This window comes from Manacus vitellinus, unplaced genomic scaffold (assembly GCF_001715985.3).
Source record: "Manacus vitellinus isolate BGI_N305 unplaced genomic scaffold, ASM171598v3 scaffold_93_pilon, whole genome shotgun sequence".
NCBI lineage: Eukaryota > Metazoa > Chordata > Aves > Passeriformes > Pipridae > Manacus > Manacus vitellinus.
Window position 1 is genome coordinate 841,622 of NW_021940884.1, and position 14,655 is coordinate 856,276.

At 52.6% G+C, this 14,655-nt stretch overlaps 2 protein-coding genes across 2 annotated transcripts; both read left to right on the forward strand.

The window, feature by feature from the left end:
• Positions 1 to 243: 243 nt before the first annotated feature.
• Positions 244 to 6,482, forward strand: EARS2 (glutamyl-tRNA synthetase 2, mitochondrial). The gene is made up of 8 exons (XM_018086421.2): positions 244 to 554; positions 703 to 892; positions 1,169 to 1,641; positions 2,414 to 2,522; positions 3,058 to 3,211; positions 4,319 to 4,449; positions 4,692 to 4,827; positions 5,593 to 6,482. The coding sequence occupies exons 1-8, from the start codon at positions 539 to 541 to the stop codon at positions 5,674 to 5,676; spliced, it is 1,293 nt and encodes a 430-aa protein (XP_017941910.1). The 5' UTR covers positions 244 to 538; the 3' UTR covers positions 5,677 to 6,482.
• Positions 6,483 to 6,517: 35 nt separating this feature from the next.
• Positions 6,518 to 14,343, forward strand: GGA2 (golgi associated, gamma adaptin ear containing, ARF binding protein 2). Its single transcript, XM_018086422.3, has 13 exons — positions 6,518 to 6,717; positions 7,309 to 7,393; positions 8,260 to 8,335; positions 8,832 to 8,930; positions 9,857 to 9,980; positions 10,477 to 10,580; positions 11,034 to 11,114; positions 11,923 to 12,060; positions 12,200 to 12,281; positions 13,189 to 13,223; positions 13,272 to 13,362; positions 13,525 to 13,692; positions 14,018 to 14,343. The coding sequence occupies exons 1-13, from the start codon at positions 6,684 to 6,686 to the stop codon at positions 14,026 to 14,028; spliced, it is 1,128 nt and encodes a 375-aa protein (XP_017941911.1). The 5' UTR covers positions 6,518 to 6,683; the 3' UTR covers positions 14,029 to 14,343.
• The last annotated feature ends 312 nt before the right edge of the window (positions 14,344 to 14,655 follow it).

The window sequence follows — 14,655 nt, forward strand, 5'->3', positions numbered from 1 at the left end:
CTTTGGGTTCGAAAACGTGAATTCGGACGCTCGAGGGGCGTGTGCGGGGAAGGCACTTGCTGGCTCCATGGGGAGCTGCCGGGCTCGCCCTGTAGGCACCTCCCTGTGCCCTCCGGGCTGTGCGGGGTCTCTGCTGGCAGTCCTGTTCCCTGGGACGTGCCGGCCCACAAGGGGTTTCCAGGTCACTTCAGCGAGTTCGTTCCTGGAAGGAGTTACCCAAAAGTCCTTTCCGTAGCTAGGGCCCCCGGTGCTGCGTCTGTGCGGTGCAGCTCTGGCCCCGGTAACCTTGGGGACCCACTGCCATCGCAGTCAGCATCCATCACCCTTCCAGCTCACGTTTAGAACTCTACCCTGGGCCACCTTTGTGACCAGCTCCTCTGATTTCCCCGCGATTACAGGTTTTCTGCATTTGGGTGGCCTTAGGACTGCTTTGTACAATTATATCTTTGCCAAAAAACACCAAGGGACCTTTATTTTGAGAGTGGAGGATACAGATCAGAATCGGGTGGTGCCCGGAGCTGCGGAAGGAATAGAAGATATGTTGGACTGGGCAGGTATTTAGAAACGTCTTTCATTTTTCACTTACTGAACGCTTCTCTTTTAGAGATGAACAGCACTCACACTGAGGGCGGGTGTGACTCTGTCTTTCTGGGGACTGTTGTGATGGCCCAGCTGTTCAGTCCTGCTGTGCTCCTGTTCTAGGTATCCCCCCCGACGAGAGCCCGTGCCGAGGCGGCCCCCGCGGTCCGTACGTGCAGTCGCTGCGGCTGGAGCTGTACCGAGGTGCCAGCGCGGCGCTGCTGGAGAGCGGGGCTGCCTATCGCTGCTTCTGCACCCCCCAGCGCCTGGAGCTGCTCCGCAGGGAGGCCCTGCGCTGCCAGCACACCCCGCGGTACGAGCCCCTGCCCCCGGGCACCTTGCGGGCTGCACACTGCCCAAATGACAGCCGTGCAGCAATGGGGTCGTGTGTCACTGCCCGTGGAGAGACAAACCTGCGCCACCTTCAGAGGCTTTGGGGAGCGCCCTCCCGAGATGAGGTGTTTGACTGGACACGTGCTGGGCAGGTTACAGCTGAAATTCAGGGATCGGTGTAGGTTTTTGGGAGTGTAAAAATGACTGATGGGGTTGGGCTGTTCTGAACTGAGACTGTTGTTCTCATCTCCCAAAGATATGACAACCGGTGTCGGCACCTGACGCCCGCGGAAGTGGCCCAGAAGCTGTCACAGGGCCTCGACTACGTCGTCCGCTTCCGGCTGGAGAAGGGTGTGGAACCCTTCCAGGACCTGGTCTATGGCTGGAACAAGCACGAGGTGGCTGAGGTGGAAGGCGACCCCGTGATTCTCAAGGGGGACGGGTTCCCCACGTACCACCTGGCAAACGTGGTGGATGACCACTACATGGGCATCACCCACGTGCTGCGTGGGACCGAGTGGCTGACCTCGACCTCCAAGCACCTGCTTCTCTACAAAGCCTTTGGCTGGGAGCCCCCTCAGTTTGGGCACCTCCCGCTGCTGCTGAACAAGGACGGTGGGAAGTTGTCCAAGAGGCAAGGGGACATCTTCCTGGAGCGCTTTGTTCGGGATGGCTTCCTGCCAGAGGCACTGCTGGACATCGTCACCAACTGCGGCTCAGGATTCACAGGTAACACCACAGGCTCCTGCTTGCCAGGTCACTTGGTGCTGACTTTGGCAATGGGTTGAGTTTATTTTAATAGCTAAGAACTTTGTCAGTGTTTGAAGGGGTGAGGAAAAGGGTGCCAGTGACCAGTCAGCACTGAAATGCCACCAGGGCTTTTGCGGAGCTCCTGTGAAAGGAACTGGAATGGTGGAAACCTCTCTGCCTCTGTGCAGCCTTTTAAAATTGAGTCTGGTGCCTAATGGGTTCCCACCTGGGACAACCCTCACCTTGAGGCGGAAAAACTGTCTGTGAACTCTTGGGAAAACTTGTATACCGTGGATAATAATTGCAGTGCTGTCTAACATCTGCCCCACTTCTTGTTTAACCTGACAGGTCAGTCTCCTTTTGTGGCTCTTGCTGTGTGGGGATCACAAATTAACTCATGTTTCGGGAGCTCTGCTTGGGATTGAAATCTTCTTGGGCAATGAAGTCTTCTGGCTGAGTGTTACTTCTCTTTGTCTGACTGAGGAGGGCAGTGGAGCCAAGCGGAACGTCCCATTTCCCAGTGCCTCACCAGCAGCTGGCAGAGCCTGCTCCTGGGGAGGGGACAGCATTCCATGTGTGCCTGCTGCCAGCTCCCTCCTGCCTGCCAGGGGTGTCCCTGCTGCTGCTGGCACTGCACAAGTGGCTGTCCTGTGTCACCTGTCCTGGGCGATGCTGCTGCCCCAGCCTGAGGCCTGCGGTGAGAAGGAGTGGGAGAGGGGACGTGTGTGATTCCCTTTGGGTTCTGTTGCAGAGAAGCAGATGGGGAGGACTTTGGAAGAGCTGATCTCACAGTTTGAAATAGGCAGAATTACCACCCATTCTGCCCTCCTGGATCTTGAAATGCTCCCAGAATTCAACAGGTAAAAAATCAGTGGTAGCTTTTAAATGTAGTGAACAGCACATCAGTGAGAATTTATTCCTAGCACTTAGCTGTGGCTGGAGGTTTTGTTTGTGGGATCAAGCATGGTCTTGATGCAGCAGCTTTTGGGCTGTGCTATAGGGAAGTATAAGTTTGTGCTCACACCATTTCTTCCTCCTCTTGGGTCCTGTGCTTGGACACTGATGTTGGGAACACTGTGAAAGGCTAGGGAGAAGGGTGGGTGTAGCTGGGAGGATGCAAAATCTTTAGTTTCAAAATAACATCTAAAAGGAGATAACACTTCCAGAAGGTTCTTCTGCAAGTACACTCGTGCTGCTGGGACATTGTGCTGCTAAGAGTGGCCTCATCTTCAGTTTACTGTGGGGCGCCAGAGCTAAATGTTTCATTGTAGAAATGAATGTGGTTTAATGTTGTTTTTCTAACGGTTCCACAGTTTTAACTGGTAAATGTGGTTGGGGTGACTAGATCAAATCTAACCCAAAGCAGTCCCAAAGCAGGTTTCTTCTCTGTTGCAGGATTCACCTCACCCGTCACATCGAGAACGAAGGGCTGCGCCAGAGGCTCGTTAGGGAGCTGCAGGAGCTGGTGAAGCACATCTATGGGGATCAGCAAGTGGACCCAGAGGTTCTGGAAAAGGAATACGTGGAGCGAGTCCTTCTGCTGAGAAAAGTATGAGCAGTGATAGCACTGTGTCACCATTCTGGAGCTGAGGTGGTGTGGGATTCCTGGATGGAGCTGTGCTGTGGCATAGCCTGCACATAGCTGTGTCATGGCCTGCTCCAGTGCTCGTGTGCCAGCTGGCTGCCAAAATACCCTGATACAGGCAGCTGGCCTGTGGGAATGGGCCTAGTGAATGTCCTGGTGGTCTTTGCAGAGTTATAAGCTCATCCATACCTTGCTGAGCCAGCAGAGAGCTCCCTCATGGAGAGACAACATGTCCCTGCTGTGAGAGGGATCATGGAACTGAGGGTGCTTTTGAAGACCTCTGTGCTTCCTACTGAGAGCAGAACTGTGGGTAGTGCTGGATCAGGTCAGCTGTGGCTTTGTCTAGATAAGCTGACAGTCTCCAAGCTGCTCTTCTCCTGTAGCCCAGGGAGCAGCTGGCTTGGGGCAGGAAGGTCCAGCCCCCAGATCCCTCATGCCAGCTCACCTCTCCCCTTTGCTGACTGGGCAGCGTAAGGTGTTCTGCTTTGCTGCTGCCCTGTGCCTTGGAGGCAGAGTCCAAGCAGCCTCTGCTGAGGCAGATGAAGCTGCTGGTGAAACCAGTGTGGTTTGTGTGCTGGGAGCTCAGTGAAGGGGCTGAGTGCTGGCCAGGGAAGGGTGAGCCCAGCTGTTCCCAGTCTGCCCCTGGGATGCTGCTGTAGTATCTGGGAGATTCCCTGTGAAGGATGAAGCCCTCTTTGTAGGGGCAGGACCTGACTGTCCCAGCATGATGGCTGTGTGGTGGCAGTGGGACGGTGACTCATGGCTTCCCACTGCCTGGTGAAGGGGCAGATGAACATAATCAGCCACTTCTCCAGCCAGCTCTGAGTCAGCCACACATGGCTCAGCACCTTGGGGACAACCACAGCCCTCTGAGCTGCCTCTGTGTCCCTGCTCTGAAGCTGGAAAACTCAGCTGCCTCAATGTCAGCTGGTGACATTTCTGCCGAGCAGCACGAGATACAGGGCACTGGTGTGGGGGGGGTCTCCAGCTTGGTGTGAAGCCCAGGCTGGATAGGTTTGCTTTCCCCACAGTGTAACCCTCTGCCTTGACAGCTTTGCTTTCTTTCCCCAGGGTCACATCAGCCTCCTGAAGAATCTGGTGTCAAGTGATTACTCTTACCTGTGGGTCAGGCCTTCGGTGTCCCGACAGCAGCTGCAAATGATTTCTGCAGAAGTAGATGAAATAGGAAAACTAGTCTTAGGGTAAGTATGCTGCTGCCTCAGCTCCTCATCTCTGAAAATTGTATTATTAAAAAGCAGTCAGAATTCTGCTTTTTCTGTGGTTTTCCAGGTTCTTGGCATAATTTTGTGATTTAAACTTCCTCTTTTGAATGAGCTCTGCTTCTGGTGAGCAGAGAGCGCACCCTGGCACAGTGATGGTGTGAGGGGTAGGAATCCTGTGGTTTTCTTGTCCTCAGACTGTAAGGACACCTTCTTTCCTAAAGGCTCGTGACAAGGCAGGCAGCTACCTTGACCGTGGAGGAGTTGAACAAAGACCTGAGAAACCTCCAGAAGCAAACCAGAGAGACCAAGTACAGCAGCATGATGCAGCTCCTCCGCTTGGCACTCAGTGGGCAGCAGGTACAAACAAGAGGTCTGAGAATGGGACCTTTTCCCTTTTTTCCCCCTTTCCTTTTTTGCCCCTGTTTTCTTCCCCCCCCTTTTCTTTTTTGCTCCCTTTTCTTTTTCCCCCCCATTTTCTTTTTTTCCCCTCTTTCTTTTTTTTCCCTTTCCTTACCCTTTTTTCCTCTTTCCCTTCCTTTCCCCTGTTTCCTCTTCCCTTCCCTCTCCCATTCCCTTTCCCCTTTTCCCAGCTCTCTTCTCCCTGGTACCAAGATGCTGGTACTGGGACACCTCACAGGGTCCACATCAGTTCCATGTGGTGCACACGTGCCAGTACCCAGCTGCTCTGGCCACAAGAGCTGTTCTGCACGTTTGGGAGCAGCAGCAGTGTCACAGCGTGAATATGCTGGTTATGAATCTAAAGTCAGAAAATCATCTGGAGCAGCCATAGGGAGCATTGGCACGGTTGTAGGTTTGGGGCAGAACTGGGATTTTATGTGCAATCTGCTTTCACGGAGCTCAAACCCAAGTTTTATGAAAGTTCTCCAAAGCCTAATCCTGGCTCAGCTCTGGCATTAATCCTTCAGGTCCATCTGACCAGGGCTGGCACTTGCCTTCAGGAGGAGAAACCCCAAAGCCTTGTTTGAGCCGCTCATGAACCCCCCTCCTTGCTCTGACAGCGACCCGAGAGCGAATCGCTCCATGGGTTCCGTCGGGATGGCACAGAACTACCACTGGGAAGGGCCAGTTCCACGTGGGCAGTGACTCCTTCTGTGTTTGCAGCACGGGCCGAGCGTTGCCGAGATGATGGTGACTTTGGGAGCCAAGGAAGTGAGTGGCCGGATCCACAGAGCACTGTCCAGCTGAGTGGCCGGATCCACAGAGCACTGTCCAGCTGAGTGACCGGATCCACAGAGCACTGTCCAGCTGAGTGGCCGGATCCACAGAGCACTGTCCAGCTGAGTGGCCGGATCCACAGAGCACTGTCCAGCTGAGTGGCCGGATCCACAGAGCACTGTCCAGCTGACAGGACCGCACTGACACTGCCAGGCCGCTCTCGGATGGCACAGGAGCTCGTGCCATTGTCCTCCACCTGTGGTTTTGATCTCAGCACGATTATCTCTGATCAGATGAGCTGGGCTTTAGATCAGGCAGGTGTCCATGCTGTTTCCAGGTCTGTTTGTACCTGCACTAAACACAAACCACTTTGTCTGGAAGAGAAACCAAATCCAAATTCAGCTGTGTCCTGCTGTCACTTTGTGCATGGAGCCTGGTTTGTACAGGGAGCCTGGTTTCCAGGGTGGGAGAAACATTTATCAGCATTTAAATTCAGACCACGTGGACAGGAAGTAACTGCTGATAGCAGCAGATGAGTCTCTTTTTGGAGATAGCTTCACAATCAGGGTACCTAAAGCTACGACAACACAGGTCCCCAGTAAATGCTGTGTGGGGAAAGTATTTTTATATATAGAAATATATATGTATTTGAGCTTCTACCTTCTTAGCTGCCATGGTGTCCTGCCAAGCTAAGTGAGCTGCTTGGAGAAGGGAACTCTCCTCCCTGTGTACTGTGTCATATGTGTGGTTCTGCTAAAAATATCCCCGATCCAGAGATTGGAATGTCTTTTCCTCTTTTGTCTGATGCCCTTTTAATTATTAAATTAATGTGGTAACTTTTCGTTCTGTTCTCACCAGTGCTCTGCACACCAGGGAGGGGAGGAGCTGCCGAAGGGGTTTGGGGGGTGTTTTACTGAGCCCACGCCCACAGTGAACACTTCCACACCACAAAATCTCACGTGGGCTTCCCCGGGGGCGTGCAAGGAGCGAGGGCGGGTGGATCTGCTTCCTGCTGGGGCGGAGCGGAGCGGGAGCCCATGGCCGGCACCGGGGAGCTGGAGCGGTGGCTCAGTGAGTGGGGACGGGGATGGGGTCTGGGGCTGCCTTGGCTGCTGGCACCAGTGCCACTTCCAGACTGGGTGGGCACTGGAGCAGCTCCAGCTCTGTCAGTGAGGGCCCATCATCTTCATGGAACCCCTTTAGGGTGACGTTCATGGGTGCTGTCGCTTATCTCTCTTGCCCAACTCTCCTGTCCATTCTCAGCCACCAAAGCTGGTTGAACAACAGGTTGGGGAGTGGATAAAGCAAAAAAATACTTTTTTCCCTCAATTTACTGTGTAAAAGGGAAAACAGTGTCTATGTTCCAACACAACATTTGCCGTAGGGTCCTGGGAGAGCTGCCTGGAAATACTTTTTAAGTTTCATGTGCTAAAAGCGGTATCTGCTGTGGTTGGGTTGTGCCTGACTTTAAAAGTGTGCTTGGGACTGTAATTTTAGGTGGATTTTAGTAACAGCTGTCTCCTGCTCATCCCATTTCTGCTACTAAAAGCCCCAGAGCAGCAGCAGCAGCAGCGAGGTCTGAGGCGCTTCCTGCCCTGAGCCACTCGCTCATGCTGAGGCTGAGCTCTGCTGCTTCCTTTCTTATTTTTCTCCTTCTGTAAGACAAGGCCACTGACCCGAGTATCCCTGAGGAAAACTGGGAATGCATCCAGCGGTTCTGTGACCAGGTGAACGCCGACACAGAGGGGTAAGGCAGAGGCACAGCTCTTTGTGTTCGCTCGGGCTGTGTCTGGCTCTGAGCTTCCCTCGTGGCTGGGGGGAAAGGGGCCTGAGGGAAAAGGGGCCTGGGGCTGCAGTGTGGGGAGCTGGAGAAGGAGCTGGGAATGGGCTCGGTGGGCTCTGCTGCTCCCGGGAGTGGAAATGAGTTGGAAATAGATGTATGCCAATGTGGTTGGTGGAGGGTGATGCCTGGGAATGGGCTCAGACATCCATTGCTGGAACAACACCAGACGTCAGGTCCTGCTGTGTGTAGGACCTCAGTAGCCCCTCTGGAGTCTGGCCAAGGATTCCTGATGGGGAGTTCTGCATGGAAGCCCTGAGGGAGCTCAGCCTCAGCTTTTCCTTCCTGAGGGGTGGGTGATCTCTGCTGGGACTTCCCCACCTTCCAGCTGATAGTCTGGGCTCTGTGGGACGTAGCCAGGACTAATTAGGCAAATGACCTGTGAAAGCTGAGTGGTCATCTCTGTGCTTAGAGCAGGCAGCTCAGAGCTCATAGTCTGGCACCTGTGTCATGCCCAGGAGCCAGCACAGGCTGTCAGCCGTCATCGAGGTGGCTGTGGAGAGCCAGCTCTCCTTGCCTGCCCAGAGAGATCCCCAGCCTGTTCCCACTGCTCCCTCCAAGGGACAGCCCCTGGGCACGGGGGAGGGCAGCACTGGGATCACTGGGCTCCAGCTCACCCCTCATGTGTGCCAGCCCCCGGCCAGCACTGTGCCCGAGGAAGGGGTGTCTCTCCTCTTGTGAATCCAGCAGTTGCTCTCCTCTGCAGAGCAAAACCAGGAGCATTTCTTTTTCCTGGGAACTTTGTGATCTGACTTGCTTCTGCTCCTCCCCAGCCCATTGCTTGCGCTGAGGCTGCTGGCACATAAAATCCAGTCCCCTCAGGAGAGGGAAGCTCTCCATGCACTCACAGTAAGTACTTCCATCCACACCTGGGAACAGAATTTGGTGGGTAGAACAGCATAGCAGACAGTACAGCTCTCTCTTCTCTAAGATGTCTCTCCTTTTCTGTTTTTCTTGGATGTCTCTCCCTTTTAACTTTCCCTTGCACAAGGAATACAGAAACCAGGGCAGAGCAGAGGGAGTAGCTGCTGTTGTTCCTCCCCACATCACTGCTGTAGTGTTTCTGTGGTCTGCAGCTCTGTCTGTGTGACTTGTGTCCCACCACAGGGCAGTGGCCTGGAAGTTGTTAGTGATAGGTAGAACAGAGCAGACAGCCTCAAACATGCTGCTGTAGAAAGCTGGTGAAGGAAAAATACGTGTCTTTGCTGCACAATTTTCTCAGTGTCTTGTATCCGTGAATGCAGTGCCAGAAAGTTCTTAGATTTAGGATTATAATGCAAAGTTTTTGAAAGCTCCCCAAGCCTGGTTTGTACAGTTCCTGTTGGTAACATTTTGTTTTCTGCAGGTGCTGGAGACCTGTGTGAACAACTGTGGTGACAGATTTCACGGTGAAATGGCAAAATTCAGGTTTCTGAATGAGCTGATTAAAGTGCTTTCCCCAAAGGTAGGTGGTGGTGGTTACAGGGCCTTTCAGGATGAGAAATGCAGCCCTGCTTTATCAGAGGCTGTGGGATCTTCTGGCCGTGTTCCTCTGCATCAGGGCAGGCCCGGGACCGCCTGAAATACCCTCTTGGCATCGCAGACATTGATTCCCCTTTTCGGAGGGTCCTGCACACATTTACCACTGTCACATGTTTCATTTTCCATTGCATCAGCCCGAGGGCAGAGCTGCAAAAAGCTGATTTCAGAGAAATGCTCAACTGAAGAACAAAACCCTTTCTCTCAGTCCCAGGCTTGGTAATGAAATTCTAGTGAAACCACAGAGTTTAAAGATGTCACTGCAAACAATTCTGTCTGCTGTTCTGACAGGACAGGTATCCTGATACGAGTTTGAAATGCCTGATCTTGGGTAGGTTTGTGTTTTTATAATACGTTAAAGTGAGGGCTTGTAGGCAATAATGAGAGAAATTGGAGAAAACATCCAGTGCTGATAAAAGACCATAACTTTTGTTTCTGGTTTTGTTCAGTTTTCCTGTGCCTGGGGCTGGCTGGGGCCGATGGTGGGATTGCATTGCAGCAGTTAAGGGAAGCAGTTAAAGCACAGATCTGTTTTCACTAAAATAAAACAACTCTTTTGGATTTTGGATTCAATAACTAATCAGAAAAGTTTGAAGTGGTTTCATTTTGATTGTCAGAAAATATGTATGTAATTACCATAGCATTCCTTTTGTTTACAGCCACAGCTAAAGGCACTGTTCCCTAAACCCCCAAATACACCATTGACAGCACTGTGAATAAACTCTTGTGAATCCATTTTCTCCTTGGTCTGTGGACACAAACCCCTCAGGGCCAGATCCCTGTGCCAGATTTGGCACCAGTGCTTTGGATTTGACCTTAAAATTTTGTCTTTCTTTACTGTTTTGTTTTCAGTACTATGGAACTTGGTCTTCAGAAAAAGTCAAGTTGAGGGTCACAGAAGTGATATTCAGTTGGACAGTCTGGTTTCCTCAGGAAGTCAAAATCCGGGATGCCTATCAGATGCTGAAGAAACAAGGTTCAGTTCTGTTATTTCAGTTTCCTTTTTAGCCTCCCACGCCATGTGGTTTCCCCCCACAGATATCTGTCCCCTTCAATTTGTGACTCAGCTTTTTCATAACATGCTGTGTGTAAGGAAAAGAGACAAAGGCCACACTTCCCAGGCTGGTTGGGTACTGAAGGATGCATGGAACTGTTTAAAAGGATTTACCAAAGAACAGCCTCCCTGAGTCACAGCTCAGGCTGGCCTGGAGGCCTCTGTTCACACAGTGCTCACACTGTGTGCAGGGAAAAGGTACAGGACAAACTCAGAATGATCTTTGCCCTGGAATACTCTCCCAGGATTATGATAGATGGGTTCAGAGGGTTCCTGAGCTGAATTTTTTTATCCATTCCATTATATTTAATAGTCCTCGGTGGTAATCCAGAAATCCCATGCAAACCCCCCCACACTGTTGAGCATCAGGGTTCCAGCAGCTCAGGCAGCGCTGAACAGCTACTGTTACCTGTTCCAGGGATTGTTAAAGAAGATCCTAAACTACCAGAAGACAAAATTTTACCCCCCCCTTCTCCAAGACCTCAGAATTCTATTTTTGACACAGATGAAGAGAAATCCAAGGTAAACCTTAGAGTTTTCATGACGCCCCCTCTGATTTGTACTGATGAGAAAAGAGGCTTAGTAATATTTTGGGAGCTCCTACTGTTTCAAAGAAACTATCTCAGAATAATGTTGATCCTTCCTGTGGTACAACAGCTAGAGAATGCTGTGAGACTTTGTCAGAAATGTTTGCTTTGTAAAAAGTGAAACTTCTTTATAGAAAAGCATCAGTTTCTATGAAACCTTCCCAAGGAAGGGCTTCTCCAGGTCTTACAGAAGTTCTGCAGAGCCAGAGAGTTCCTAATCCCAACAGCCAAACTCTGTGCAGGCAGCATTATAACCTGAATTAAATCATGGGACAGGAGCCCACATATTTCCAGGATTACAGGAACTGGAGTGTCTCTGTGTGATGTGTGCCTGTAGCACAGTGCCCAGAGGCTGCTGCTCACTGCTGTCCCATCTCTGCCCTGACAGCTCCTGGCCAGGCTTCTGAAGAGCAGCCACCCCGAGGACCTGCAGGCAGCCAACCACCTGATCCAGAGTGTGGTTAGAGAGGTGGGAGCTCCTGGGGGAGAAGCTTGTTTGCAGCCAGGGAGGGTGGGAGGGCATGTGGCATTCAGTTTTTGGCAGGAGACCCTCTGTACTGGATCAGAGTACAGCCCCAGAGGAGGGGCCATTTTCAGTCTTCATTATTCTGAATTTACAGTATGGGACCATTTTGTTTTGTTTTGCTAAAATATGCCACTGTGAGGAAGAGGGAAGATGTGAATGTCTATAGCCAGGAGCCTGGGTGGTGGGACACTTCCCCATCAGGGGGATCCTGGCAGTAGGACTGCAGTAGTGGTAGGAAATTTCCAAAATAAACTCAGTTCCTAGGTGGAAAACAGCCACATCTGTACAGAAGTGCTTCTTTCCTGCACACAGTGTGTGTGTGCATGTCTGGCCTGTCCATTTTCGTGTTCCATCTGAAACAGCATCCCACTTCGCTGCTTAGGTAGGAGATTTGGTTTAACAAATCCCTCTGGTCATTTTGAGCACGTTGTTCTGTGTGGCAGAAACCACCAACTCCCAGCTCGGATTTTAAAGTCTCACTCATGCCTGTGGTGAGATGGATCCTGTATGGACCAGCACAGGGCCAGGGTGCCCTGAGTGGGGCAGGGGGATTCTCTCTCTGCCCTTGGCACGGAGGTGGGATGCAGCTGGGAGCATGTTCTCACCTGTCCTGCTTTGTGTCTCCTCTACCTGCAATCAGGTATTTATAGGAAGGAACTCCCCAAGTGTGACCCAGAGTGCCCCAGCCAAGCACATGCACTGGGTGTATCAGCCAAATCATCATCGACCTTTATTTCATTTTTCATCACAGGAACAAGAGAGGTCAGCTCAGGTGTCCCGACGAGTGAAGGCCATCAGCGAGGTTTCTGAGAATGTCAAACAAATGGATGAGTTACTGGAGAACTACAGGAGACAAGAATTATCCCCAGCAGACCAGGAGACCCTACAGGTAAATGTTCTCTTTAATGCTTAAATGCTCTTCTTCCTCCCTCTTCTGGAGGGAGCATCACTTTCGGGTAATCACGGAGATGCAGGTGTGAGTGTGCCTGGGGTCTCCTGAGCAGTGACATGAAACATTTCATCCCCAGACTCTGTTCCAGCGCTGTGAGAAGCTCAGGCCGCTGCTGTTCCGCCTGGCCAGCGAGGCGGTGGCTGACGATGAGGTTCTGGGTAAGAGCCAGCACAGTCCTTGCATTTCTTTGCAGCTCAGTTTGTCACCCTTGCTGTGACAGGGGTGTGCCTTTCCTCTGGGAGGGGAGTACTTGGGCACTTGGTACCCAAAGGTACAGGCAAAGCTCTGCGCTTTCCCCATGCCCAGGGGAATGGCACTGAGTCTCCTGCTGCCCCTCTAGGAGGAAGCTGTTCTCACTTGAAGCCCAGAGTTAAACAGTGAATCCGTTTCTTCCAGCTGAGGTGGTTTCCAGAGTTTTTGGAGTTCTGATGTTCAGAGAACTGAAGGCTTTTGAGACCTTTTCTCTCCAGAGATTGAAGTTCTTCCTGTCTTTAAACACAGAAGGGAGAATATGTTTTAAATTTTGTAAGTGTAATAGTGAGGAGGGTCATAAGAGCAGAATCTTTGAATTCCACAGGTGTGAAACTTAGTCCTTCCCAGAGGATGGCATTACAGTCCCGTCCATATGCTTTGAAAACCTGACTGAGGTGGTGATTGCTGAACAGACACCTGAAAAAGCAACCACAAGAGCTCAGCTGTGCCTTACACCTTCCTTTCACATCCACGGATGCCAGGGCTCTTCAGCTGGGGAGTGCTGGATTATAGACTCGAGTACACTGGGAAAAATGCAGAAGAAATGGCAGTAACTAGAAGTACTTTAGAGATGGGATCAGATTTCACAGTGATCTTGCTAAATGACAGAGAGGTCTGAAATCAGCAGCAGTGTGTGCAAAATGGAATGAAAGGCAAGTGAGGAGCTGAGGACAGGCTGCTCTACTGGCCTTTGCTGCAGGCAGGTCCTCAGGTGCACTGTCCCTTTCTCATGAGCAGTTTGGAGAGTGCTGTGGAACTGCCCTGCCCTTCCCCTTAGCACATCAATGTTTTGTTTGTCCTCTCTGTCCCCAGCTGAGATCCTGCAGGCCAGTGACGAGCTCACGCGGGTGCTGGGGCAGTACAGGCAGGCTGTGTCCCTCGGGCAGTACGGGCAGGCTGTGTCCCTCGGGCAGTGCGGGCAGGCTGTGTCCCGCCAGGAGAACGGCGATGGAGAGGGTTCATCCTCCAGCTCTGCCCACGTGCCAGGTGAGGAGCACCTGCAGCTCTGCTCCTGTGTGTCAGCGGGGAGGGGTTTGGAAGGGAATAAATGTGGAGAAAATCTTACAACACAGGAAAAACATTATGTAACCATTGTCACCTTTTGCATTTCTGATGGCAATGTTCCTCTCTGGCTCTCTCTGTTCCCAGTGTGCCGACCAGCCCCGCGGCGCATGAAGAGCTACACCCTGATGGACTTCTCCGAGCTGGAGGCCACAGCCCAGCCTCCCTCAGAGCCCTTTGCAGACACAGCCTCGGCCTCCCGCCATGGCAGCACAACCTCCACGTGCCTGCTCGAGGAGGAGTTACAGGCCTTAGGTCTGTAGCCCAGTTCAGTGCTACCCTTCTTACTGGGGTTCGTGGTGATTCATAAAGAGAGGAGAGCTTTGGCTTTAATGTCAGTCCCAAGAGAAAGTAGAGCCTTTCGGTCCTATGTTTTGAGGAATACAGTGTCTTTAGTGGTGTTAGACTGTAGCCAAACCACGGTTAGACAGCAAAGGAAGAACCTGTGGAAAACCCTTGTATTCTGTAAATTATCTGTGGCATTTTGGCATCTTTCTTAGGTCTGAGCAGTGACAGCCAGCACTCCGTAATGGCTCCTTTCCTCACAATCTGCCATCTCCTTCTTTTTTGTGCCTGGCAGGAGGAGTGTGAACTTCTCACAGCCTTCCCCTGTAGCTGACCCCACTTTACAGGACCCTGCTGGAGAGCTCTGTCATACACACCTTCCCTGCCACTTTATGGGCCCATTTGCCCTCTTCCCCCCTACTTTTTGAATTAAAAAAAAAAGTAAATCCACACCACCACTCAGCCCTCGTGCCAGTGTGCCTGGAGCAGGGGCTGTTCCAGGGATGCAGGGACATCCCCGACCCCGTTCTTCCTGGGCTCTGTGTGCGAGGTGAGGCAGGAGCGGGATGGGCGGTGGGAACGGCACCAAAGGGAGGATGAGAGGTGACGGTGCAGGCTGGGACCGGGCTGGGCGGGCGGTGCGCGGGGAACCGGGGGGCCCGGCGGGGCGACGGGCACTATGGGCCAAAGCCTGTGCCGAGGGGGCCCGGGGTCCGTCAACCGCGGGACCGCCCGGGACTGCCCGCGGGACCGCCCGGACGCCCGGACGCCAGGGACTGCCCGGGAACCGCCCGGGACCGCCCGGGACGCCGGGGGACGCGCCGGGACCGCCCCGGACCCCCCCCCCCCCCGCCCGGACCGCCGGGACCGCCGGCGTCGCCCATGGACCGCCGGACGCACCCGGGACGCCCCGGGACTGCCCGGGACGCCCGG

What these genes read in the sequence shown, in the direction of transcription:
- GGA2 (XM_018086422.3), top strand. Translation starts at nt 6,684, where the DNA reads ATGGCCGGCACCGGGGAGCTGGAGCGGTGGCTCA. An exon ending in TCAGATGCTGAAGAAACAAG is followed by an intron (nt 9,981 to 10,476) that starts GTTCAGTTCTGT and finishes TACCTGTTCCAG; the next exon opens with GGATTGTTAAAGAAGATCCT. An exon ending in TCCAGAGTGTGGTTAGAGAG is followed by an intron (nt 11,115 to 11,922) that starts GTGGGAGCTCCT and finishes TTTTCATCACAG; the next exon opens with GAACAAGAGAGGTCAGCTCA.
- EARS2 (XM_018086421.2), top strand. An exon ending in ATGCTCCCAGAATTCAACAG is followed by an intron (nt 2,523 to 3,057) that starts GTAAAAAATCAG and finishes TCTCTGTTGCAG; the next exon opens with GATTCACCTCACCCGTCACA. An exon ending in GAGTCCTTCTGCTGAGAAAA is followed by an intron (nt 3,212 to 4,318) that starts GTATGAGCAGTG and finishes TTCTTTCCCCAG; the next exon opens with GGTCACATCAGCCTCCTGAA.